The sequence below is a fragment of the Vicugna pacos genome, chromosome 17 (genome assembly GCF_048564905.1).
Source record: "Vicugna pacos chromosome 17, VicPac4, whole genome shotgun sequence".
In the NCBI taxonomy this organism is placed as follows: Eukaryota; Metazoa; Chordata; class Mammalia; order Artiodactyla; family Camelidae; genus Vicugna; species Vicugna pacos.
In genome coordinates, this window is record NC_133003.1 from 32684394 (window position 1) to 32708518 (window position 24125).

At 46.1% G+C, this 24125-nt stretch overlaps 1 protein-coding gene across 1 annotated transcript; it reads left to right on the forward strand.

The window, feature by feature from the left end:
* Window positions 1-7317: 7317 nt before the first annotated feature.
* On the forward strand, window positions 7318-16497 carry SNTN (sentan, cilia apical structure protein). Its single transcript, XM_072940814.1, has 4 exons — window positions 7318-7427; window positions 9745-9779; window positions 13805-13944; window positions 16342-16497. Exons 1-4 carry the CDS (start codon window positions 7318-7320, stop codon window positions 16495-16497), a joined length of 441 nt encoding a protein of 146 aa, XP_072796915.1.
* The last annotated feature ends 7628 nt before the right edge of the window (window positions 16498-24125 follow it).

Sequence of the window (24125 nt, forward strand, 5' to 3'; positions counted from 1 at the left end):
GGCTTCCTGGGGCCTCCGAGGCCTCATTAGGGCTTGGGAACCACAGCCAGCCCAGGAGCACGGCGGGGCTCAGCAGGGGATCCCCTGGGGGATCTCTCCCTCCTTCACTACTTGGTGATTTGTTTTGGCAACCCAGAGACCTTTCTTGCCTCCTCATTTTTTAAAGAAAGTAATATAATCCGAGGTCTCCCCCTTCTGATCCTCCCAGACTGTAACCCCGGAAGCAACCATTGTCAGTTTCTTATGGATCCTTCCAGAGATGGTCCATGAAGATGTAAGTACACATACAATCCATCAATTCTCAGTGGGGGCAGTACTGCCCCCAAAGGAGTAAAAATTGTTCCCCTAACGGGGAGGGCAGGAATAGCTTACTCTTTATGTATAAAACACAGAGAATGCAGTACAGAAACAGATATTTTGTATATCTGTGATATTAAACTTTGTTTGAAGGGGGTAGGCATTATAAAAACGTATAAAAATTTTTCTTAGAGGAGATATGAAACATAAGTCAAGAAACACTGACATATTTTATACTTTTGTGTAAAGGGCTGCACACTGCCCTGGTGCACCCCGTTCTAGAAGGCAGCTTGCATGACGGCAAGAGCTTGGTCTTGGGTTTCAGACTGTGCAGACTGTGGGTTTCTTCGTGTGCCCCTGTTTTAATTTTCTCATCTGTAAAACAGGGGTGAGAGTAGTAACTACCTCATAGGGTAACTATTGATGAGTTAATGCATGTAAAGCCCTCAGAGCAGTGCCTGGAGGTGCTTGCCAAATCATGATCTTCCCACTTAATCGTACATTTTAGAGATTGTCCTCCTATTCCTTTTAACGGCTGCATAGCATTCCCTTGTATGGACGCACCATAATTTATCTAGACCAGGTGTGAGCAAATGATAGCCCTCAGCCAAATGCAATCAGCCATCTGTGTTTGTAAGTCCAGTTTTCCTGGAAATTATCCACGGCCATTCGTTTGTACATCGTGCTTGGCTGTTTTCACACTATAACAGAGAACTTGCAGCCCACAAAGTCTAATCATTTACAATCTGTCCCTTTCGAGAAAATGTTTGCTAACCCCTGGTTTAGTCAATTCTCTATTGAAGGACACAGAGACTATTAGATCAATCTTCTGCTACAATAAAGTTAATATTTTTTTATAATTAATATTCTGGAACACATTAGTAAGCAGATCTAAAGGATTTCTTGGGCCAAAAGACACATGCATTCTTACTTTTCATAGCTGCTGCCAATTCCTTCCTTAGAAGCTGTATCCGTTTTCTCCCACCAGCAGGGCACAGGGGTCCCCTTTTACCTCCCCCTAGCCGAATTAGGATACTACCTAATTTTACAATTCCTGCCAGTCTGATAGGTAAAATGAAACCGTTCTAGCCTTGTTGTTTAAATCTATTTTATGATGAGACTGAGTTTTTTTTCTTAATGAATGCCTTCTTTTAAAAGAAAACAAATCCAACAGCAGCTGGCAGATAACTGTGTCTGAGAGGTTTATCTTTGCAACAGCTCACGTGAGCTGGGTAGCATCATCCCCATTTTTCAGATGAGGAAACTGTAGCACAAAGGCATGAAGAGAGCCCGGCAAACATCAGGCCCAGGCAAGTTCCGGGGTTAAGAAAACTGAAATTGGAATCCGACTTCCTGGGTTGGACCCACAACCCCACCACAGGGATTAGCTGTGTGACCTTGGGAATTTAACCCTCTGTGCCTCAGTTTCCTTTTTCCTTCTTTCATGTTATTAACAACAGGACTCACCACAACCCGGTGTCTGTAGATTGGCCCCACCGTGCACAGGGGAGTGGACCCAAATTTGGTTTGGTAACAGGCATGCTTTTTCTAAATTAGATCATTTGAGAAGAAGAAATCTCAGAATCTATGAAGAGCCAGGAATTCTTGTTGATCGGTGGTGTCTGTGCAAGTCAGGGGGCGGTAACTGAGGTCTTGGCTCGTTTTTATCGGGGTATTACTCTTAGGTATACTCTGTGCTCCGTGAATCTTACAAAGGGCTTCACAACTTAAAATTGGTAGTGGGATTTGCTCAAGCAGACGAGCCATGTAACAATTTATCATCGTGACAGGCGCTAAGGAGTTCAAGGCAACCTGCTGACGCCCTTACTTCCCTCAGTCAGAGCTCAGGAGGAGACAGATTTGCCAGGGAAACGAGAACCCTCCAAAGAGATTCTTCAGCGTATTAATATCTCTGCCAGGCTCAAGATTGGATATTTATGTTTACAACTTGGTTATCTTTATTTGTATCTGTCCAATATCCAGACATGCCACTTGGAAGACACATTGCCAGCTGTTTTAAGTCTTAAAGGGACAATTTAATCACCACCATATATTTAAACCCCATAGGCAGCCCTGGTGAGAATGCAATCCAAAACAGAGTAGAACAAAAGTGTACAAGGAAATAGATCTTGCCAGTGTTCTGGGCACCCAAGTCGCTCCAGGTTAAATCACATTGCCTTCAACACAGAAGCCCGAGTGGAGATTTGTATCACATTGTATTTTACCTCTTCAGTGCAGATGAGTCTCGAACTCTGACACCAGCCTGGAAAAAAGAAAAAAAGAAAAGAAAAAACAAGAAAAAGAAAAAAACAAACCTCCACTGGGTTTGAAAAGTCATGTGCTGGAGACATAAACTGAGAAAAATAAAGGTCCCAGTGAAGGCTGAGCCCTCCAGTTTCCCCGGGGGAAGGCAGGGGTAGATAAGAGTAAAGGAAACAGAACAGCTAGGGAAGGGCAAATCATCAGAGGAGGGGACAGCCAACACCACCAGGACAATAGCGAAGGTTCAGAACACCACCAGTTATGAGCTAAGCAGGGCTACAAATTCTGCCACTCTCAGAAACACAGATAGCGGCTTTATTAGAAGTCAGGCAGCTGGCACACAGCCTCTGAAAGATCCGCAGTTGAGAGAGAGAGAGGAGGGGAGAGCATCGCTCCACCGTGTCTCCCCTGGACCCCTGGTTTTATAGATCAGGATTAATGTCCTCACTGACTCCGTGCCTGGTCCCCTAAAGGACATAAGACAATCCTGATCCTGTATGAGAACCATGCATGGGGATTTTTCCAAGAAAAAAAAAATTAAAGACTTTCTATTTCAGATTAAGGTGATTCTAATTGTGGAGAGAGAAAAAAAAAACTGGGCAAATAGGGCACAGAAATAGCAAGGAGATGTTCACTGTATGCCCTTTATATGGTAGGTTTAAAGCCTGAAAATGTGATCATTATCCAAAAACAAATTACAAAGGTGAATATATGTAGTTAAACGCTTGCAGGTGACTTTGAAAGCAAGCCGTTTCCCCGCCTAAGCTACCATTTTGGGGGAATGCAAGCAAGCGTTTCCTCGTCAGGGTGAACAGTTCCGTCTGTCCTTCTGTCAGACCTCTTTAAGCGTATTTTGTGGAGCTGAGCATTCTCACCTGATTTCTTCCCGCTGTGGGCATTAAAATCCTTAACTGAAGTCTCCAAGGATTAACCAAAGAGATTATAGACCTTCATGGTGAGTGGTGGCTTTCTAACAGTAACGAAGCTGAACATCTTGTTTAATTATCTGTGCCGACTGACGGGGTAGTAAGCCCGACTCTGCCCATATGTGTGTTGACTGCATCACGGCGATTACTCGGCGTGTTTCATCCCTGCAAAGGATGTCGACTGCTCCAGGGAGAGTCCCAGGCAGTTTCTCCCTCTCAAATGTGCCTCAGAAACGTCTGAGGAATGACAGTCACCAATGGAAAATGAAAGGCTCTCGCTTTTTCTCCCATTACATTGCAAGATAATTAAATCCCAGACCCATAAAATGTTGAGCATTCTGATTCAGAAATTCAATTTCTACTACATCAGACAGGCGGTTAAATGCTCTGAAGCCATCTGCTGGCAACTTCGTGGGCCGGGCCCATAGCAAAACCACGCTTTTATTTTATTTTATTTTATTTTAGAGAGGAAAGGGGTCTGAAAAGGGGGGCCCTGCACTGTTGACAGGCTTGAGACCCAGGGCCTGCTGGCTTCTGGGTAACAAATCCCGAAGAACCACTTGATTAAAAACAAACAAAAGAGGTATCGCATAAAATATGTAACCTGTGAGGGTCAAATTCTGCTAGGTACTGCCCGTACTTTCAGGAAGCCTGGATCTCTCCCCATCTCTGGGCAGGCGCTGGCTGTCAGCAGAGGGGTTTAATGGCAAGGTCACACTATAAAGACAAGACCGTCCCAGTGCAGATCACAACAGCGTGGGCATACAGACAAAGGTTAACAAAGTGTAGATTGTAAGTTATTAGAGAGACTCAATAAATAAAGACCCAGCTACACAGGAGGCACCCGGGATACGAAGCAGGATGCACGGACTTCTGTAAATGCAGGTACCGCGACTGGCAAAGAAGCGCGATGAGGGTTTACAAGCTGTCGGGAGGCGAGTCAGAAACCAGGATCTTGGGCAAGGTGCTTAAGCTCTCTGAGCCTGCTCATGATTATGTTGCAAGGACTTAAAGAAGCTAATGCTTCCAAAATTACACAGGGACTTCCATCTCTGGGAAGATGGAGCTGACATATTTTCCCCCCTCCTCCTACTAAGGACAGCTATAAAGCCTACACGTTTCACGTACAACAAACACAACCCAAAAGATGGAGAAGAGAAGACAGGCTGTGAGGGGCTTCAGAACTCGGACAGCAAGGCAGTGGTTTCCCTGGGGTTGCATATTTGCCTCGTGTAACCCAGGCTGGGTGCCACCCGCTGAAGCCCCACAGGGCACAGCCAATAAAAGCCCCAGCAAAAACCTGCTCTCCCTCTCTAGCCAAAGGCACAGCCGAGCAGGACAGAAAACTCTTAGGAAATAGTTACTGCTGCTAAACACCGTTACAAACAACTATGCCCCGCCCCCGCCAACAAAGATCAAGTGATGTAGACTTAGACCTCCACCCGCTCCAGGCTGTAATGGGGGGCCCCACCCCCTCCCACCTGCGTGGTGTTGTGGAGACTGTGGGAAACCTGGACTTCTCCCCCACCTCCCCACGTGCTACTGAGCCCCTCCCACCCCCAAACCGGCTGAGAGAATTGTTTGCCAGCAGCTGTACTTTTTAAAAAGGGTTAAAGGGAGCTCTCTGAACAGGATGTATTTTATATTTGATGTATTTATCTTGTTTATTGTATGTTTCCCTGCTAAACTGTAGGAGGGCAGTGCTCTTGGTCAGTTTGGGGTTTGGTTTTGTTTTGTTTTGTTTTTTTACTGCTGGAGCCTCATTGCTTTTTAATAGTGTCAGACTCACAGGGAGTGCTCAACAAGTATTTGGGGAATGAATTGCAAGTGAATTTCTCTATGGGTATTGCAGGGTCTTCAGCTCTAAGGTTGAGGTCATGATGCTCCTAAACCATCTTATTATGAGGATTAAATGAGATACTGTTCAAAAACACAGCTTCCCTGGGATATATAAAGAACTCCCACGATTCCAACAAAAAATAGACAACAACCAGATTTAAAGTTGAGCAAAGAACTGGAACGGACATTTCTCCAAAGGGTTACCCGTGCCTGATAGACACATGCAGAGATGTTTAGCATCACTAACCCTTAGGGAAATGCAAAGCAAAAACACAATGAGGTACCACCTCCTTAGAATGGCTACTACCCAAAAAAAAAAGCACAGGGAGAAAGAAAAGCATTGGCAAGGACGTGGAGAAATAGAAACCCTTGTTCACTGTTGGTAAGAAAGTAAAATGGTGCCACTGCTATGGAAAACAGTATGGTGTTTCCTCAAAAAACTTGAAAATGGAATTACCACTTGCTCCAGAAGTTTCACTCCTGGTTAGATACCCAAAAGAACTGAAAACAAGGATTCAAACATATATTTGCACACGACGTTCACAGCAGCATTACTCACAACAGCCAAAAGATAGAAGCACCCCAAATATCCACTGATGGATGGATGCACAAATGAAGGACGGTGTGTACATGTAATGGGAAGAAGGGGAAATGGGCCATGGTTGCTGAATGGGTAAGAGTTCCATTTCACAAGATGAAAAGAGTTCTGGAGATGGATGGTGCTGATGGTGGCACAACCATGTGAATGTCCTTAATGCCACCGACCTGGACACTGTAAACTGGTTAACATGGTAAGTTTTCTATTACATGTATTTTGCCATAATTTTTTAAATTAAACAAAAGCATACCTTGTACCCTATCAACAACATAGTAGAGACAGCACAAAGGTGGAGTGTAAAATTGACAGCAGGACGACCTTGTGCTTCTTGCCTATAATGATGGCTAACAAAAGAGGATCCAGCTACAGCAAGAGGTGTCATTACCCTTCGGCACCAGCTTGGCAAAATCAACCGAGAAACAGCGGAATGTCAGGGAAAGCCAGTGCCAGTGTCCACAATGACACTTCCATCTAAAAGTTACATTGCTCTTGCCTGCCTACATAAGACACTGTCTCAGCAGGAAGGAAAGAATGTTTCTAGGCTCCTTCTACTGCAGAAAAAGCACAGCGCTAGCTGCCGAATAACAGAATCGCATTAAGCCTTGACAACAGCAACAAAAAAATCAATACACGTTATCCCAGTGCCCGGAGCCCAACTCTGTAATTTCTTCAACAGAGTGTGTAATAACAAAACTGAAGAAGAACTCAGCAAACTAAATTATTCCTATCAAAGGAATAATTTCATAATATCAAGCCATGGGGGCAGCTGGCATTGACGCGCTGACCGGTGTGGGCTATGGTAATTAGCCGGTCAAACTCTCTTTCCCTCCCAAATTCAAATGAAAAATGCTAAGGAAATCAGTCAGGAGGAAGCGAGAGGAGAAAAAAGAAAACCATAAAGAGAGGCCAGCAGTGAGAGTGGCATGGCCATATGGTGGAGCAGTGACCAGTGATGCAGTAATAAGATAGCAGGTGTCCCTGAAGCCAACGGGAAGCCCAAATGATGACTATTCTTAGCTTCTCTGGAGATCTGTCTCCTCTCACCCGTCAACTCACCAGCGATCTAAGTAATTGTTGGTCAGGTCTTCCCTGACCTGGACTCATGTGACTGAGCTGACACGCCCTAGTTTTTACTGAAAGAGCTCTAAGCTAACACAAGTAAAATAGACTCCCCCCGCCCCCGATTTTTCTCACTCTTGTGTCCCCAGTACCTGGTAGGGTGCCTGGCCCACAGGAGGACGCAGATATTTGTTGGACGTCTGCCTACAAATGACACTAGGGGAAAGCTGTCCTACAAGTGCCACCGTCTCGTTGTCAGGGAACAAATGACAAATAGTAACGGTGGGCAAGTGACAGTTGCTTAGGAAGGGCCGACACACAACAAGAGAGCAGAGTATGTGTGGCTGTCTGCACAGTACTCCGGACCAAGCACTCCGCTTGGAAGGGGACCCCAGTCCTTCTGCAGCCCCAGCATCCACTTTGGCACCTAGGAAGATGCGCAAAAGGTCAGTGGCGCCTGGCTCTCCTTTCCTGGGTTTCATTTAAGCTTGCAGGAGTATTTCCAAGGAGTTCGTGTCCACAGCTTGGTAGCCAAGATATGGCAAGTTCGGGGCCTCTTACCCACCTCATTCCAGCTTTAAATCGAATTGGAAAATTAAAGAGAACAACTTTGCAGCTTGGACTGTAAACTGAAAAGGTGATATACTGAACACAGATGTCTTTGATTGCCTCTTAAAAAATATTTGTAAATCAAAGTTGGTAATGAGTTCAACCATATAATCTATTCTTTCAAATTATCCATGACAGAGGGAAATTGTTTCAGATCATTCAAATGCGTAAAATTCTGGTTAATGAATGAAAAATTCTCTTCCTTATGTAACTCCCTTTAGGGCATCGGCTTTCATTCAAAAGATTCGTCGAGCACTTGACAAGCACTGAGTATTCTGCTGGGCCAGGGGTGGGAGATAGGGAGAGACTGCCGACTTCTTGCTTTTAAGGGCCTCGCAGACTAACGGAGGAGATGGTGGCAATAGAAAGTAACATAAGGTGGGGAGGGTAGATCTTAGGGGTAGAGTGTGTGCTCAGCATGCGCAAGGTCCTGGGTTCAATCCCCAGCACCTCCATTAAAAACAAATAAATAAACCTAATTACCTTCCCTTCCCCCAAAATAAAAATAAATGGGATGATAAATAAATTAATTAATTAAAAGAGTTTAAAAAAAGAAAAGCAACCCAAGCCACGTTGCAAGTGTACGTTGTGTAAAGTGTCTGTAGGCTAAGGTGCATGTCCTTTACCCTATGAAAGAGACAATAATGGTGCAGAGTCTTTAGGAAATCAGGAGGAGCTCAAGGGGAGGCAATAAAAGGTCCAAGATATCATAGGGTCCAGCTTCCTAATTTTACAAGTAAGGAAAAGGGCCCCCAAAGGTGACCGTCTCTTGACGGCCTAGTGCCGAAACCAGATCTTGAACCCAAAAGGGTTTAAAGAGTTGTCACAAAGATATGACCAAGTTCTACGGTTCTTCCTGGCTTTCTCAAAATGCCTCCAGCCACTGGGGGTTGGAATACCAAGCAAACACTGACTTGCTTTTTATAAAGTCTCAGGATCTATCTTCCTGCCTCCCAGCGGATCCCTTTCCAATCTCCTTCTCATACGTCTGGTGAAATAACTCCCCCAGATGCAAATCTGCCCGTGTCATCTGCTTCCCTCCCATTGCCCTTAGGAAAACGACCTGAGTCCTTCACAAGGCTTGCTCAGCACAGCCTGGTCCTGGCCCTTGACCTCACCTTCCGCCACCGTCTCCTTCCTTCTCCAGGGTCCAGCCACCCTGTACTTCCTCTGGCTCTTCAGCCATGCCAAGCTCTCCTCCTACTTCTGGGCCTCAGCACATACTGTTCCCTCTGCTTACAACACTCTTCCTCCTTCTTCACCTAATGATTGACTTGGCTCAGATACGATACCACTTCCCTGGCCTGTAGACTGGCTTGGTCCTTCCCTGCCCTCTGCATGGGCTCCGCCATTACTCTTTATTGAATTACCTGTTTAATGTCTGTCTGCTGCACTGGAATCTGAGCCTCAAGATTGTGAGAACCTCTCAATCATTCCCTGATGTGCCCCCATCCCCTAGGGCAGTACGTTGATTCTTAGGTAGCCTAAGCTGCTGGGACAAATAAGCCTCAAATCCTCGGTGTTTCACAAAACAAGAAGTTATTTGGCAGGGGAAGGGTGTGGCTCAGTGGTAGAGTGCATGCCTAGCATGCCTAAGGTCCTGGGTTCAATCCCCAGCACCTCCATTAAAAAATAAATATGTAAATAAACCTAATTACCCCCAGAACATTTTTTTTGAAGTCATTTTTTTTTCCTTTTTATGTGACAGTTCAGAATGGGGTTTCCAGGTCTCTGGCAGTTATACTCCATGCGACCATGTAGGGACCCATGTAGGGACATCCTGACATGGCATATGGCTTCCAAAGTGTCCCTAATAGTTTCTATGTTGGTCGAATGAAAACAGGAAAGAGCGTGTGAGAGCTTACATGGAAGGGATCACTTCCCTGCCCGTTTTCCATTCGAGGGAATTCAGTCCCATGGTCACACAACCACACAAAATAGCAGGACATGTGGGCCAACCATTGTCAAACACTTCTTTACTCAATGGCCAAGGGAGAAAGGATTTTTGAAAGACAGAGCGCTGCTCCACCAGAATGCTCGGGGAAGATGTGCGGGAAAGAAATTAGTCTTTCAGTCACTGTATTCCCTACTTCAGATGCTGCTGTCAGTACCCAGACTCCCAGAATCATTATGTTTCTTTCATTTTGTTGGCAGCATTTCAATATCCAAACAACTGGCTTCAATAAAAGGTAAGGCCCAGGGTGACAGACGGATGGGGTTCTTCTCCACCATGTTAGCACGCCGAGAGTTTCAAATAATAGGACGTCAAAGAATGCCAACGATGTCAGAGAACATGAACATAAATCATCAAACATGTATGATGTTCTTTTTCAACATTTGGGAACTGAGGTCCAGTAATAGGAACAGCCCCCCTAAACTTAATGGCCAAGCTATAATCAGAGCATGGATCCCAGACTCTTCATTCAGTGTTCCTCCCACCAGGCCCGGCCAGCCCTCCATGGGCGGCACCCTCAGTGTGTCCAGAACAAGACCATCAGCTTGTGAGTCATGAACGTTCAGTGGAACTCAGGATGCCATCGGTCCCCAACTGCCTCTTGTTGATCCAACAAAATACAGTGTGGCAAACTCCTAAGGTGTACAGATTTGCCCCCAGAATTCCAGATTTCCATTTTAGAGGTAAAATATCTTTAGACCTCACGATACAGTCGTGGAAATGACCATATAAGAATAAAAAGCACTCATATACTCGGGTTGCTATCTTACTCCAGAATGTGTGGTTCAAAATGCCTGCAGAGTAACAGGCAACAGCCGGACACTCGCGTATTACAGTTACTTTCCCTCCTGGGTGGCTGGTCAGTGTCTCCAAAGGAGATGCTTTATATTTTGATTTAATATTTTCATCAAGATGATTTATTTATTTTTACACTATCACAACACAAGAGATCGGTGATTTCTGTTTCACAATGTACACGGTTTCAGGGATGATCAGGGCTCCTCGTTAGCTTTTAGTTTAATAGTTTTGATAACTGTCTATGACAAAATATGTCCATGACATTAAAATATCCATTAAAATAATACATTTCTCATATAACACCCCACTCTGGAAGGTTGGGGGCGATCATAACTATCACCCTCACTGTCCCCAACATACAAACACACACACACACACACGCATACACACACACACGCACATACACTCCCTTCCTAGCCCCAGGCTCCTTACATTGGACCATTTCTTAAAGCATGGAGCATTTATTCCCATGCCTTAAGAAAACACAGGCTAAATATGACTCATCTTGCTGTATGTGTTTTACTCAGGGGTAAGTAATTTTAAGTATTAGTCATTGAAATCAGACATGGATGGGTCATGGAACAGAAGTCAACATCAACACATATTTTCTTTGATCTCTTGGGGGAGGTGAATGGAAATGGGGGCTGAGGACATATTTATCTCTGGCTTCCAAACTCTCCTGATGGGGAAAAGTTTGAAAAGTACCAGAGTATTAGGTCAACTATTGATCTAGACAAAAAAAAAAAAATAAGCAGAGAGCTAGTTTCCAGTTCTACTGATGGAAACCTGGACAAACTGCTGTTCTCCTGTGGGTCTTCATTTCTTTATATGCAAAAATAAGAACTACTAGGAAAAGTTCTAAAATGAGGGGATTCTGACATCTTGCTGTACCAAGAGTTGTGTTTCTACTAAACTGAAGCGGGAGGAACTCAGTAGATCAAATGTTTCAAGTTTAGGGTCCACGTTCCAGGGCAGGTGGGGAGAAAGAGGCAGAGAATTGTGCTGAAGTTCAAGCCAGCTCGGTTCAGCACACGGACGCTGAGGCCTGCAACATGCCAGGGTCTGGGAGTGTGTGCAAAAATAAATGAGATGCAGTGACCGCCCTCAGGGAGCATGCAGTGTAGAGGTGCGCTGTTCAGTACGGTAGCCACTAGCCAGATGTCGATACTGAACATTTGAAACGTGGTTAGTTTGAATTGAAACGTGCTATGAATATTTAATATAGGTCAAATTTAAAGGATTTCAGAGAAAAAGGTATAACATACCTCAATAGCTTGATCATATGCCAAAATGATATTTTTGAGATATCGGCTTACGTTAAATATATTTTTAGATAATTTTATCTGTTTCATTTTACTTTTTTAATATGGCTACTTAGGAAAAATTTCATTATAATTATGGCTCTTATTACATTTCTCTTGAACGGTGCTGATCTAGAAGGTAATTTAGACAGAGTGTTTCAGTGAGAGGGTCAGGATAAGCTGCTGTTTGGGGGAGTAGAGAAGTATAAAGGAGGGGCAGGTAGTCCAATCCGGGGTGGGGGAGAGCCCTACAGAATACACTCCCTGAAACACAATGCCTAGAGGCGAGGGACCAGACTGACTGTGTGACCTTGTGTCACATAACCTCTCTGTGCTTCAGTTTCCTCATCTGTAAAGTAGGGCTGATGTGAGAATGAAATGAGTCGAGTCACGTACATCCCATAAAGGAGCAGCTGGTGTACACAGCTCAAGCTCCAAAATCTTTCATTACTAGTACCCAGCAGAACACCAGCTCCAGGAAACCAAGGATTGTCCTCTCCATGCTGAGCGCTGCTCTCTCCCCCGAGCTCAGACGGCACCTGGCAGGCAGTCCTTGTGGGGAAGACAGAGTGAGTAAGGGACTACACACAGTTTGGTATCATTGAAGTGTAAGAAGTGAGATAGGAAATGAGAGGTTGGCAGGAAGTACCTGATTTAACACCCTCTCCATCATCCCCATCCGAAGGCAAGAGAGCTGATAAAAGACGCCAAAAAAGAAACATCAATCCCTTGCATTTTTAATAGCACTTAGCCCTCTGCAATATGCTTTCACATGTTCGCTCACAACTCCGTGAGGCGGGCAGGGCAGGAATTAGGAGGCAACATGCTGAGTTTATTAAGGGAAGAACCCAACCAGAAAAACAGGAAACTGAATGTATCATCAAGAATTGGTGGGATGATCAGGGCTCCTCGTTAGCTTTTAGTTTTAATTTTTTTTTCCCGGCTCTGTTTTCACCGTGAGCATATGTTATTTTACAGTCAGGAAAGGATGCACGCTGTGTTTAGGAGAATGGAGGAGAAGGAAGAGAAGGTGGCTGGTCCAGATGGAGCCCCCATCTATCCAGAGTGCTGTCAGACCTGAACTGTCTCAGAGGGTCAGGGAATGTCTGGATTCCGCCGCCTCCATGGAGATGCTCTTAGAAGGCGTTATTCCCAAGTGGAGGATCTTTCTATGGCCTTTGAAGGCAGACAGACTTTCAGATCTTTCCTCTGCCCCTTCTGAGCAATGTGCATGGTCTAACCCCTGCCTGCCTTTCTAATCAAACATCCTTTCAGCTTCTAGACTCCAACCACAGTGTCTCCTTTCAGCCCTTCCAGTGTGCCAAAAAAAAAAAAAAAAGATGAAAAGAAAGCTTTTGATCCCTGGCCTCGTGGATCCTGCATTCTAGTTGGAGAGAAAGATGATTGAACACACAATTGCTGTGAAGGGGGGGGAGTTCTGTAACAGGGGATGTGCTGAGGACTGGGAGGGCGGAGAGGACAGCAATTGTCTTCACTGTACCTTGTGTGGTTCTCAGGGTTCACTGTGTGCTACCCACTGGAAAGGAATGAGGTGGCAACACCCTTCCAAGGAGTTTAAACCCAGAGACACCAGATGGGAGGTCACTGTGTTGGAGGCTGTGATTCGCAGACACCCCTGATCTGTCATGATACCAAAGGACTTGTCCTGAACGTCAGTTCCTTTATCACACTGCCATGTGGGGATGCTCCCTCTGACAGAGAGTGTAAACTCCACCAGAGCAGGACTTTGTCTTAGTCAATGAGGTATCCTTAATGCCAGGGACAGAGCCAAGCACATAGTAGGTACTTTGGATATATTTCCTGGAATAACGGGATGAAATCACACATCGGAAAAAACCAAGGCTCAGAGAGGTCAGGTGTTTTCCCAAGGTCACACAGCAAGCAGGTGGTAAATCTCATCCCAATTCTACCAAATTCTAATTCCTTCTGAAGGAATTTTCTTCCCTATTGTTTCAAGATCCAGGATCAGACAGCCCCGTGTCCCACTCCCAGGTAGGTGGCACGGAGCCCAAAGACAGGATCACACTGATACTCACCTTCCAACCCTGTTCCCCAAGTTCCCCCGGAAGGTGGAGCCTCAGGTCTGGGGGAGGGTCGTGTCTAACCTCGGCTACGTTGCTGTCCCTGTCTTCTCCCAAAGCTCTACGCAAATGCTCCGATCTGGAAAAAGCCATCGCCACTGCCGCTCTGATTTTCAGAAATTCTTCTGAGCCCGATGGGAAACTTGGAAAAGCTGCTGCCAAAAATCTGCTGCAAACCCAGTTTAGGAATTTCACAGAGGTAAGAGAATAAACAGGCATGAAGTAACAGGGGGCCACACCGTAACAGCTGGCCCCCAAAGTCAACAGCTCCGGCTCAGGGGCCCCACTGTGTGGTTTCATCCAACAAACGTGTCTGGAACACCTATCCTGTGCCAGGAAGCGGGCTGAGGACTGGGGTTAATGCAGTGAACAAGTGACCGACCCCGCAGAGTTGAGATTTGTGCTGAGAAAGTCTTTGGAAAGAGTCAACAGCCCGGGAAAAAGCGGAGCGTGCAGTGAAAGAGTGACACAGAGGGGCCGTCTTGGGCTTGGTGGTCAAAAACGAAGGTACAGCTGAGGTCTGAAGAATGAGGTCAAGAGTGAGCTGGGATCGGGGGTGGGTGGGGGGTGAGAATGATGGCATTCCAAGCCGAGGATTTGGCATAAAGCATGTCAAAGAGCGATGAGGTCCAGTAAGTATTGGTGAGAAGGAGGAAGGAAGCAGGACGCAGTGGGAGGGGAGACTGGGGAGGTGGAAAGAAGCCACATCTTACAGAGGCACAGCCTGAGGGCAGGAGGAAGCCAGGGATGGGTTCCGAGTCCAGGAGGAAGAAATTACACCGGCTGCCGGAGATCAGACTGCAGCGGGGGTGGGGAGTGAGACAAAGAAAAGAGTAACTGTGGGGAAGGAATTCAAACAAAAGAAGACGTTGGTCTGGACTAGGGTGGTGAATAGGAGGGACATTTGGAAGACAGAGTGAACAGGACCTGATAGCTGATTGGCTGTGAGGGTTGAAGAACTGAGGAAGCAAATCACACGATACCCCAGCTCTGACTGTGGGAAGAAATGGCTGGTGGTCGCATCCCCAGAGAAGAGAAGGACCAGAGAATAAGCAGATTGGAGGTGGGGTGGGAGGTGGGGGGGACAGGATGAGTTCTGTCAGATGTGTCAATTTTAAGATGTTCGTGAAACATTCATGCGGAGAAACCCAGACAGCAACAGGGTATGTGAGCGGGGAGGTCAGGAGACAGAACTGTAGAAGGGAGAGTTAACAATATAAACACAGTTGCTAGCGGGGAGGGGATAGTTCAGCGGTAGAGCACATGCTTAGCATACACGAGGTCCTGGGTTCAATCCCCGGTACCTCCATTTAAAAACAAAAACAAAACCTGAGAAAGGCAGCCAATTTCGGGGTCTCTGGCAGCAGACACAGCCGGGCCCCAGTGCAGTCCCGCCCTCCCCTCCAGATGAGAGGCACCGACTTCAGGGGACTTAAGGGGACTGCACGTCCGTGGCACTTTTAGTCTCAGTGGCAGTAGCTCCACTCCACTGAGCAAATATTACTTATCCCCTGTAGCCAGTCAGAGACAATAAAACTGAGCACCTAAAAGCAGTGCTAAGAAGATACAAAAGCAAGATGGCTGGTCAGGCCCCAAGAGGGCCGGACCTCTGTCAGCTCTGTGCTCTCACAAAATATGTAGAAAAAAGAGGAGGAGGACCTCCAGCACCTCTGACCTTTGAGCAAACAGAGTGCTTTACACTAGTAAAGGGCTTCTCTCTCTATCTTGGTTTCTCCAAGGGGGAGGCAGAGACAACTCCGTTCTCCCTCACTGGCAGGTGTGACTTCTTCAGGAGAATCAGCCTGGAGAAACCAGAAAGGTTTAAGCCTGTAAGAGGAATGTATCCTCACTCCTGAAGTGCCTTAGTCATTGCTGTGATGGTTTTTTACAGTTAGCACATGGGTGAGTGTTTGGAGTTGAACTAAACGCAGTGACTCAAAAGACCTTAACGCTTTTAATGCCACTTGGGAAGGTATTTCACAAGCTGTGGTTAGAACTGAAAAGCCTCTCCATTTAGTGTGAGTCACATGTGTTTCTTCAGTCGGTTTATGAGGACTACGAACCTGGGTTTGATTTATGATCAAACTAAGTGCTGAATCATCTTCCAAAGCATCTGTTTTCTTTTAGCGTATTTTATTCTATATTTCTGGATGATCATAGACTCAGTGGAACACATTATGGCTATGTCTAAAAAGAAAGAGACTGTAACTTGAAAATCTGAAAATGTAACAGTATCTTTGTTTGTAGAGAGGTGGGAGGGCTTAGCAGTTGAGCGTGGGCTCCATCATCAGGTAGCCGATGCAATGAATCCTGGCTCCACACTGATAGCTGTTTAGCTTGGGGCAAATTCCTCAATTCTCACCGAGTCTCCTACATTGCATTTGCAGAGTGGGGATAATTAATGATAGCACATAGTCAATGAGGTCACTGAGCACCGAACGAGATAACCCATAAAAAGACTTAACACAGTGCTTGACCAGTAGCGTGCGGAGCAACTTGGCATGTTGTTAATAACATGCTTACTATCGCTTATTATCTGCAAAACCAGGGTGGCACAATGCATTCGGCTTTTACTTTCTCTTCTTTATTCTTACAGGGACAAGAAACCAAACCAAGATACAAAGTCCTCCTTTCTGAACTTGACAAGCATACAGAAACAAAGCTGGATTTTGAGGATTTCATGATCTTACTGTTAAGCATCACTATAATGTCAGATTTGCTGCAAAATATATGGAGTGTAAAAATTATGTAATAAACAGCTTTAAAGATATAGTTAGATAAATGAAAAATATTAGCAAAATACAGTGTTCAGTAATTAAAGTGTTTTTTTTTCATTTTATTTTTAATTAAAGTACTGATCATGCATCCGGGATTGCCTGGGATGGTTTGGATTGCTAATATTTGGACCCAGCACAACTACAAGTGTATGCTTGCTCTTTAGGGATGTTCAAATAATGTAATCTCTGGCGCTTTACAATGTGATAGATTTGTTACCATTGAATATTACATTGCTTTTGCTGACTTAGTAGTGTCTCAGAGCACTTTATAGTCAGAGTCACTCATCCATTCATTCATTCATTAAACAGTATTTTTTGTCTCTACTTGATGGTATCGCTGAAGATACAGTAATGAACCAGCCAATCTCTGCCCACAGACATGCCCTGCAGAAGTCTAGCCGAAGAGATGAGTTCTGAGCAATTTAGCCATCAGTGGCATATACAGTATAATTATAATTGCGACAAGGGCTACAGGATGGTAAAAGAGCTGTTGTCACCTGACCTGGGATCAAAGGTCAGAGAAGCGCCACTGACGTTCTGCAAAAGGCAAAACTACAGGGGAAGAAAACAGGTCAGTGGGTGGCCAGGGCTGTGGGTGGAAAGTGGAGTTGTCCACCAATGGGCTCAGGGGAACATTTCTCGGGGATGGAAACGTTCTATATCTTGATTGTGGTGATGGTTACATGTCAGACCCAGAACTGTGTGCTAAAACAAAGGCGATTTTTCCTGTATGTGAATGACACCTAAATAAACATGGCTTAAAACCCCAAATCCCAATATCCTTGTAATTTCTGGCCATGGCTTAACCAAAAACCCCTCGAGAATATCTAAACGTGGGCATGTCCTAGGGACACACATCCCTATGGCCACGCCTGTATTCCTGGGTTTAAACTACACACACACATACACACACAGAGGTCAGTGCCTGAATCTGGGAGACAGACTTTCACAAAGCTCTTATTCATGGTAAATTTCTTGTAGCTTCCTGAGTTCCCCCCTTCGTCTCCTCTTTTCTTCCTAGCCCAATCGTGTAAGCCTCAGAGGCATATGTTAAGAAACCCTTTCAGGCAGGAGCTCTCCATCCTTGATCTGGTGAAATGTTACCTCATCCTGCAGTGTTCCAAATCCACCACGACCTGACTCCTCCGCCCTTCCCACTTTCCAAACCGTAGACGTTCTAAGTCCGAGAGTTCAGGTGCCATGTGAGGGAAAGCCCCGAGCTCTACCCTCTATCACAATTTGAACAGTAGGTACGTGTGTTCAACAGGGCTTGTCCCACATGCTGGGCACTGTTCTAGGGACTTTATAAAAATTAACCCATCCAACCCCATCATAACCCTATGAAGAAGCATGACTATTATCATCTCACAGACAAGGAAACCGAAGCACTGAGGTTTTGATTTGCCCAAAGTCACACAACTGGCAGGGTGGAGGGTTCTCTGCCCTCTCTGTGGGCACTGTTAATTTTGTTTTAATATTAGATTTCATCGTGAGCAATAATATTATAATTCAGCAAAAATAACTGTGCATATTTCAGGCACTGTGCAAGAGAGAGAGAGGTACCAGCTGGGTCCTGGAGAGCCATTTGGCATTCCTCAAATAGAATCTGTGGGCTGCTCTCCCGCAAAGCCCTTTGGATCTTAGTCTCAAGAAGCTGAATATGGCAACCTTGGTGACCAATGAAAAGGTCACATTCACACCTTTCAGAGAAGGGAAACAGAGACCCCGGCCAATGGTGTGAGGAGGGATCTCGGAGCCATTCCCACCCACTGGGCTCCCAGTAAGAATTTTTGAAACTCCATCCCAGATGGGAAGTCACACTCCTCTGAGGAGGAAATCAATTATAGAATCTATTTTAGCCCAATGCAAAGAAGGAAGACAAAGCCGAAGCTCGGGAAGCATCCGTGACAGATGACTCAACGAGCATTAGGCTAAGACACGGGATCACAGAAGCCTCACCTCCTGGTTCTAGTCCCGGGACCATGAACTCCACTCTTAAAACAAAGGTCCCATCTTGAAAATGCTGCTGGTCATCATCGGTGAGATTATGGGTGCAAATCTGTCCTGGGATCCCGTGGTTGCAAGGAACACAATCCACTCAGAGCTCTCTCTCACACACAGGGGAAAAGGATGGGCTGTATTTATCAACAGTGGCATATACTGAAATGAACGGGTGGAGAATGCAGTTAATGTCCACCAAATACTGGTAACAGAATAAGAAGCACAGCCCAGGTTTTGCCCTCAGTGTCTCTTACATGAATTGGTTCCTCGTCTCTGCTTCTGTCTGTGTGCGGTCTCGCCCTCATTTCTATCTCTGTCCCTACCTCTCTACTGCTTGACTAGTTCTTTCTGATTCTTGGCCCAAAAGCACAAACGCAGTGTCTCAATTGCTGACTTGACTTCTCTCTTTAAATACTCAACCGACACTCGGTAGCATCTCGGAAGCCCAACTGCAATCCCCCAGGAGCGAGAACTTGATTGGCTGAGTCTGAGTAGGGACCACTCCCGATCTAGCTGTCTGTGGGCGGGGACGCAAGTCACGTGCATTCTCAGCAGGGACCATGGGAACTGACCCTGCAAAGTACATGGACAGGTTCTCAGAGAAGGATGGGAGGAGCTGGGGGAAGCAATGACTGCCAGAGGAAACTGTAAGAATCTCTATTATAAAATGGACTAGAAAGGCCATGTTATTTGCATCTCAGGCATGGGCTGAGCAAACACTGGAATTGATGGAATAATCTCTCCTTTGCTGTTTCAAGTGAAACCCTTCTTGCATTGTCACTGCATAAAAGGAGCTAACCTGAGCTCCCTGGGATTAAATATAGTTCAGATTTTCCTCTCCAAGAGCTACAAGCACCCTTGCAATTTGGTGAGCATGACAGAAACATACCCAGTCCTAGAACCCCTAATTTTCTTTATTTTAGCATCTGAAAATGGGTCCAAGTGTGAGATCAGGAATTGTGCTTGAAATAGTCCTTTGTGAGAAAGGGTTTGGAAAGGGCTGGAAGGAAACCAACAGGAGTCCTGCTCCTCAGCTGACCTTTGGCACCGGTAGAGCTAACGAGAAATCTTCGCTGAATTCTGAGCTTGGAGAAGGACTAGGGAGCAATCCACTGAATCGGGCAAAGGTTAACCCAGCCTGTGGACAAGGGGCGACAGCAACCCAGTGCATTCAGTTCTGAAAGTCTTATTTGTGCCCATCTCCTCCCCTCTAATTGCAGTCTGGGGCACACAGATTCACATTCCTCTTTGATCCTTTAGTGGCACGGTACTATTTTGAAAATAACCAAATTCTGGCGCGTGTTCTGACATAAAGCAGGTTCTCCACGTGGTTTCCACTCCGGCACACTTGGGGAATATGTTCCTCTCACAGGTTTTCAATACTTCATCCACAGTTCTGACTCTTAAGAACAGTGGATGCTCAGGTTTTATTCATACTCATTTAGTGACAAAACATGAACTATAACTGACCAGCGGCTCCTTCTGGTCTAGATTTCTCCCACTTCATGTGAACGCTCAGACTGTGTGACAGGGAGGGCCACGCCCCTGGAGGAATGTCTGGCCTGGAGACGTGGACCAGACAGACAGAGGGCTGGACTCTGGTCCCAGCTCTGCCACCGTTAGCTGTGTGGCCCTGTAAAGCCCTCCAACCTTTCTGAGTGAGCCTTGGACCTGTTCAAATAGAAATGTGGGGTCAGAATGGGGCCTCTTTTCTTAGACAAGTCCCTGTGAGACTGAAAAGAAGCATCTTTGCAGGAATGCAAAGTGGGCTGTATGTATGTGTAACCGAGCAAGACCGGTGGGGACTTCCGGGGACAGACTCCTCCCCCACATCCTCTGCTGCAGCTCCTGACTGAAGCACCCGGATCATAGTATCTCATGCATATTTCCTGAGTTTTTCCGATGCTAAAAACCACCACCAAAGGGAAGAAATGAACTACTTGATGATCCTGCGCGGTGGCCCCCAGACCTTCTGGCGCCTAGCGACTGTCTCCATCAACCATCAGTGCCGCTCCCTCCGGTGGCCCTTGAAGATGCTCAGCTGCAACCCTTTGGGGAGATCGAGGTTTTCTGGGCACGAGCCCCCTGCTCTCCTTGCTCAGCCCTGTAATCAACCTTTCTCTGCTCTGAGCTCTGACGGTTTGGTACTGTTTGCCCTCAGTGTGCTTCGGGCATGTGAACTTGTGTATCCCATGTCTCGTAGCCATTCTAATCTGTCTCATTCTGGACAAGCAGTTTGCTATGCTTGCCGTTGTCCCCAGCTGCCCCTAAGAGAACATCTACTGCACTCAAGTATTGCCGGGCGGCCTTTGATTTAATCCCCTCAACAACTTGAAGAGGTTGGTGTTATTATCTCTGTTTCACCGAGAGAATGAAATTTCGAGAGGTCGAGTGACTCACCAGGGTCACAGAGCAAAAAAACCTGGGATTCCAGCCCACGTCTATTTTGCGCCAGTCTGGATCCTTCGTGTGATGACACGAGTGGATGTCCAACTACCCAAAGGAGCGCCCTGCCCTTATTTCAGGCTTGCATCTGATGACAATGAATTGTTCTCCCAAACAAGGAGGAAAAAGAGGAGGAGGCAGAGAAGAGGCAACAGTGGCAGCATCTCATATGTCCAGAACCCAGAGGGAACCCAGGAGAGTTCAGGGAAGCAGCAGTAACAGTATGACTAGGTTTTCCTGTCTTTCTGTGTCATTTAGGAAGGAAATTCTTCCACTGGAGGAATACGATGGAATTTTAGAATCTGGGTGGCCTGTAGCCCATGGCTTTCCTTGAAGAAAGTATAAAAAGGCAGGAGGAAGACCATGGGAGAAGGGAAGGAAGGGCGGCAGAGCCCCTGGGAGGGGGATGCTGACATGATGGGCGGAACAGTGAGTTTTCCTCCCGGCTCTGCTCCTGGTCCCCTCCTCTCCATTCTTCCTCTCTGAGGGAAAGGGGGCACTGGGACCAGACGTTTCCCCAATCCCTTCCCATTCTGATCATCTTTTTTGTAAACCAAGACTTTTTTTTTCTTTTAAAGAAAAGTATAGCAAGTGCCAGGGAGCAGATAGACAAACTTTAATCACCTGAAAATTTATCTCTTCTAACTCCTTCTTCCTAACTTTGACCTTGGCAGTCTGAGGTATCAGCCGAAGACACAGAGGGCAGAAAGCATCCTAGAAAAAAACGAGAGAGAAAGAGGAAAAAAAACTGATATTTCTCAATGCTTTGTGGATTAAAAACATGTAGCTATGTTTTGTGTGAGTTTTGAAAGCGCCAACAGTTACACAATTTATGTGGCCGCTTACTGGCCTGTTAAGTAACATCTTTGAAAGCAAGAGCCCTGCCCATCTTGTAGACTATCCTCAACCCCTGGAGCAGCACCTAGAAAACAGTAGGTGCTGGATGAATATGAAAGGAACAAATGAAGGAATGAATGAGTCCTTCTGGAACAGACGGGGTGGGAAGGGGAACATTAAGATACTTGCTTGGGTGCAGATTAATGCGGAGCTGAAAAAAGAAAGCATGGTGTGCTACATGGAAGATGAGCAGACTGGGTCTGATTACAAAGGCCGTGCTAGTTTCACTTGTTTGTTTCATGAAGGGGAGGTAACTGGGTTTCTTCATTGATTTCCGCTTGGAGGAGGTACTGGGGATTGAACCCAGGACCTCTTGGGTGCTGGGCATACGCTCTTCCACTTGAGCTATGCCCTTCCCCCAAGGTTGTACTAGGTTTAAAGATTGGTAAGAATGAAGATTTACACTCAGTTGAAGATTGCTTTCACTTTAGCTTAGTTCAAAACCAGAAAATCAGCCGTGCAGAGAATCAAAGACACAAAGAATGAAGCAACCCCACTGTCTAGGGGCCCGGGGAAGCCCACGCAGAGTGGACAATCCTCCAGAACCACCCACCAGCTGTGAGGGTCTGGGGGCAGAATCACAAAGGCGCTTCCAGCCCCTTCTGTGTCTTATTGATTTCTGGACCTCAGCCAGGTCCAAAGGCACATTCGTATTTATAAGATAAAGCCATTTCAAAAATCAGTGATCTATCTCTATATTCAAAGTAACTTCCCTGACCTCATCAGCTTCCCATTACAGTTTCTCGTCCTTTTTTACCTGAAGGGTATATTTTGACCTCACACAGGTTATCTGCCCACAGGTGAATCCTGGGAAAATCTTTGGACCTTTCAACGGGGAAAGAGGTGGAGGCCTCGGGATGAGGACAGGGTTGATTTGATGGTGAGGCCGCCACATCTCCACTGACCTGTGAAAGCTTGGAACCCACTGCTTTCTCAAAATCTCTCTCTTTGAAGGAAAGAAAGCTGTAGGTACTGGGGACCTCTGAAGTGCTTAATGAAAATCAATAATGGAATTAAAAGTGGGAAAAAGGAGAACTTCGATTTCTCTGACACTTTGGTCTTGGAGGAAAGAGCTTTGATTCCCCCTGAAAGGCATGTGTGGAAGAGTGAAGACATTAAATGGCCTAGTAACGTGTCTCATCGCTCATGAACTCTCCATTCCCTCTACCCACACCCTCCCGGAAGTCAAAAACGGGGCAGAGATGAAGAATGGAAATCCCTTCTAATCTCTGGGTGGCTGTGCAGGAATGAACTGGGATTTCTTGGCCCTTGGAAGCCCTTTGAAATTAAGCTAGAGGCAGGTGATCGCTCTCAGAGGAGTGGGAGGCTTCTGTCTGGGCCCTGAGGGCACGCACGAAGCCAGTTTGGTGGTAACATTGTCTCTGATCTTCGTTTCAACTGTTCTGAGCTGCTCTGGGGCTGATGCAAAAATCTCTGGAAGAGAAAGACATCATAGAAATCACATCAAGTGTTCCTGGAGAATCTCAGCCTGAGAACTGAGATTCTTACTCATCTCTGCATCCTTAGGCGGAGCGGGTTGATTGTAGTTACTGGCGTGTCCACACCAGATGTTCCCCACCAGCACCTGTTGGTCCCATTGATGTGGGCTGATGCCACCTGAGTTACATATTTTGAATGTCACTCAGTAGCAGATGATGCTAACGTTCAGCGTGCATCTTCTCAGCACACCTGAGTCCCCTGGTCACTTCAGGAGATTCTTTCTGGCACACTGACAACGCCTACCTCAGGTCCACGTGTCTCTCTTCTCTGGAACCCTGAGAGCTTGCTCTATAGCAGGCAGGGGAAATAAAGGCATGGGGAGAGTTGAAACCCCCACAGGCAACTCTCAGCCAGTGGCGAGAAAAGTCGATGGCCAAATCCTCTAGCCTCCCTGCCCTATAATTAAGAGGCAAGTTCCTCTCAGCGTCTCAGAAGGTCCCCCCGGAGGCTGAGACCCAGTTGCCCCCAGTGGTAATTTAACCCATTAACACCCTCTCATTACCTTCTCTCCTTTCCTTCGTTCACTTTCCCAATTTCCTTACTTTTGCTTCCTAGGTTTGCCTTCCTATAAACGTCCTGCTCCTAATTCCTTGTCTCAGGGTCTGCTTTGCGGGGGAATCCACGCTGAGGGAACCCTTCCCCTGACCCCCAGCACTGAGAACAGTTTTTTTGTACATCGTAAGTGATCGAAGAGGACTTGTGGATGGTCTTGGGAAGTCTTGCTAATGATAATTCCAGACATTCCTTGGAATCCTTTGGG

Bases quoted from the DNA above. Each gene is read 5' to 3' on its own strand.
- SNTN (XM_072940814.1), top strand. From the start codon at position 7,318: ATGTGTGGCTGTCTGCACAGTACTCCGGACCAAGCACTCCGCTTGGAA. The intron at 9,780-13,804 runs GTAAGGCCCAGG...CTTCTCCCAAAG, and splicing joins ACAACTGGCTTCAATAAAAG to CTCTACGCAAATGCTCCGAT. The intron at 13,945-16,341 runs GTAAGAGAATAA...TTATTCTTACAG, and splicing joins AGTTTAGGAATTTCACAGAG to GGACAAGAAACCAAACCAAG.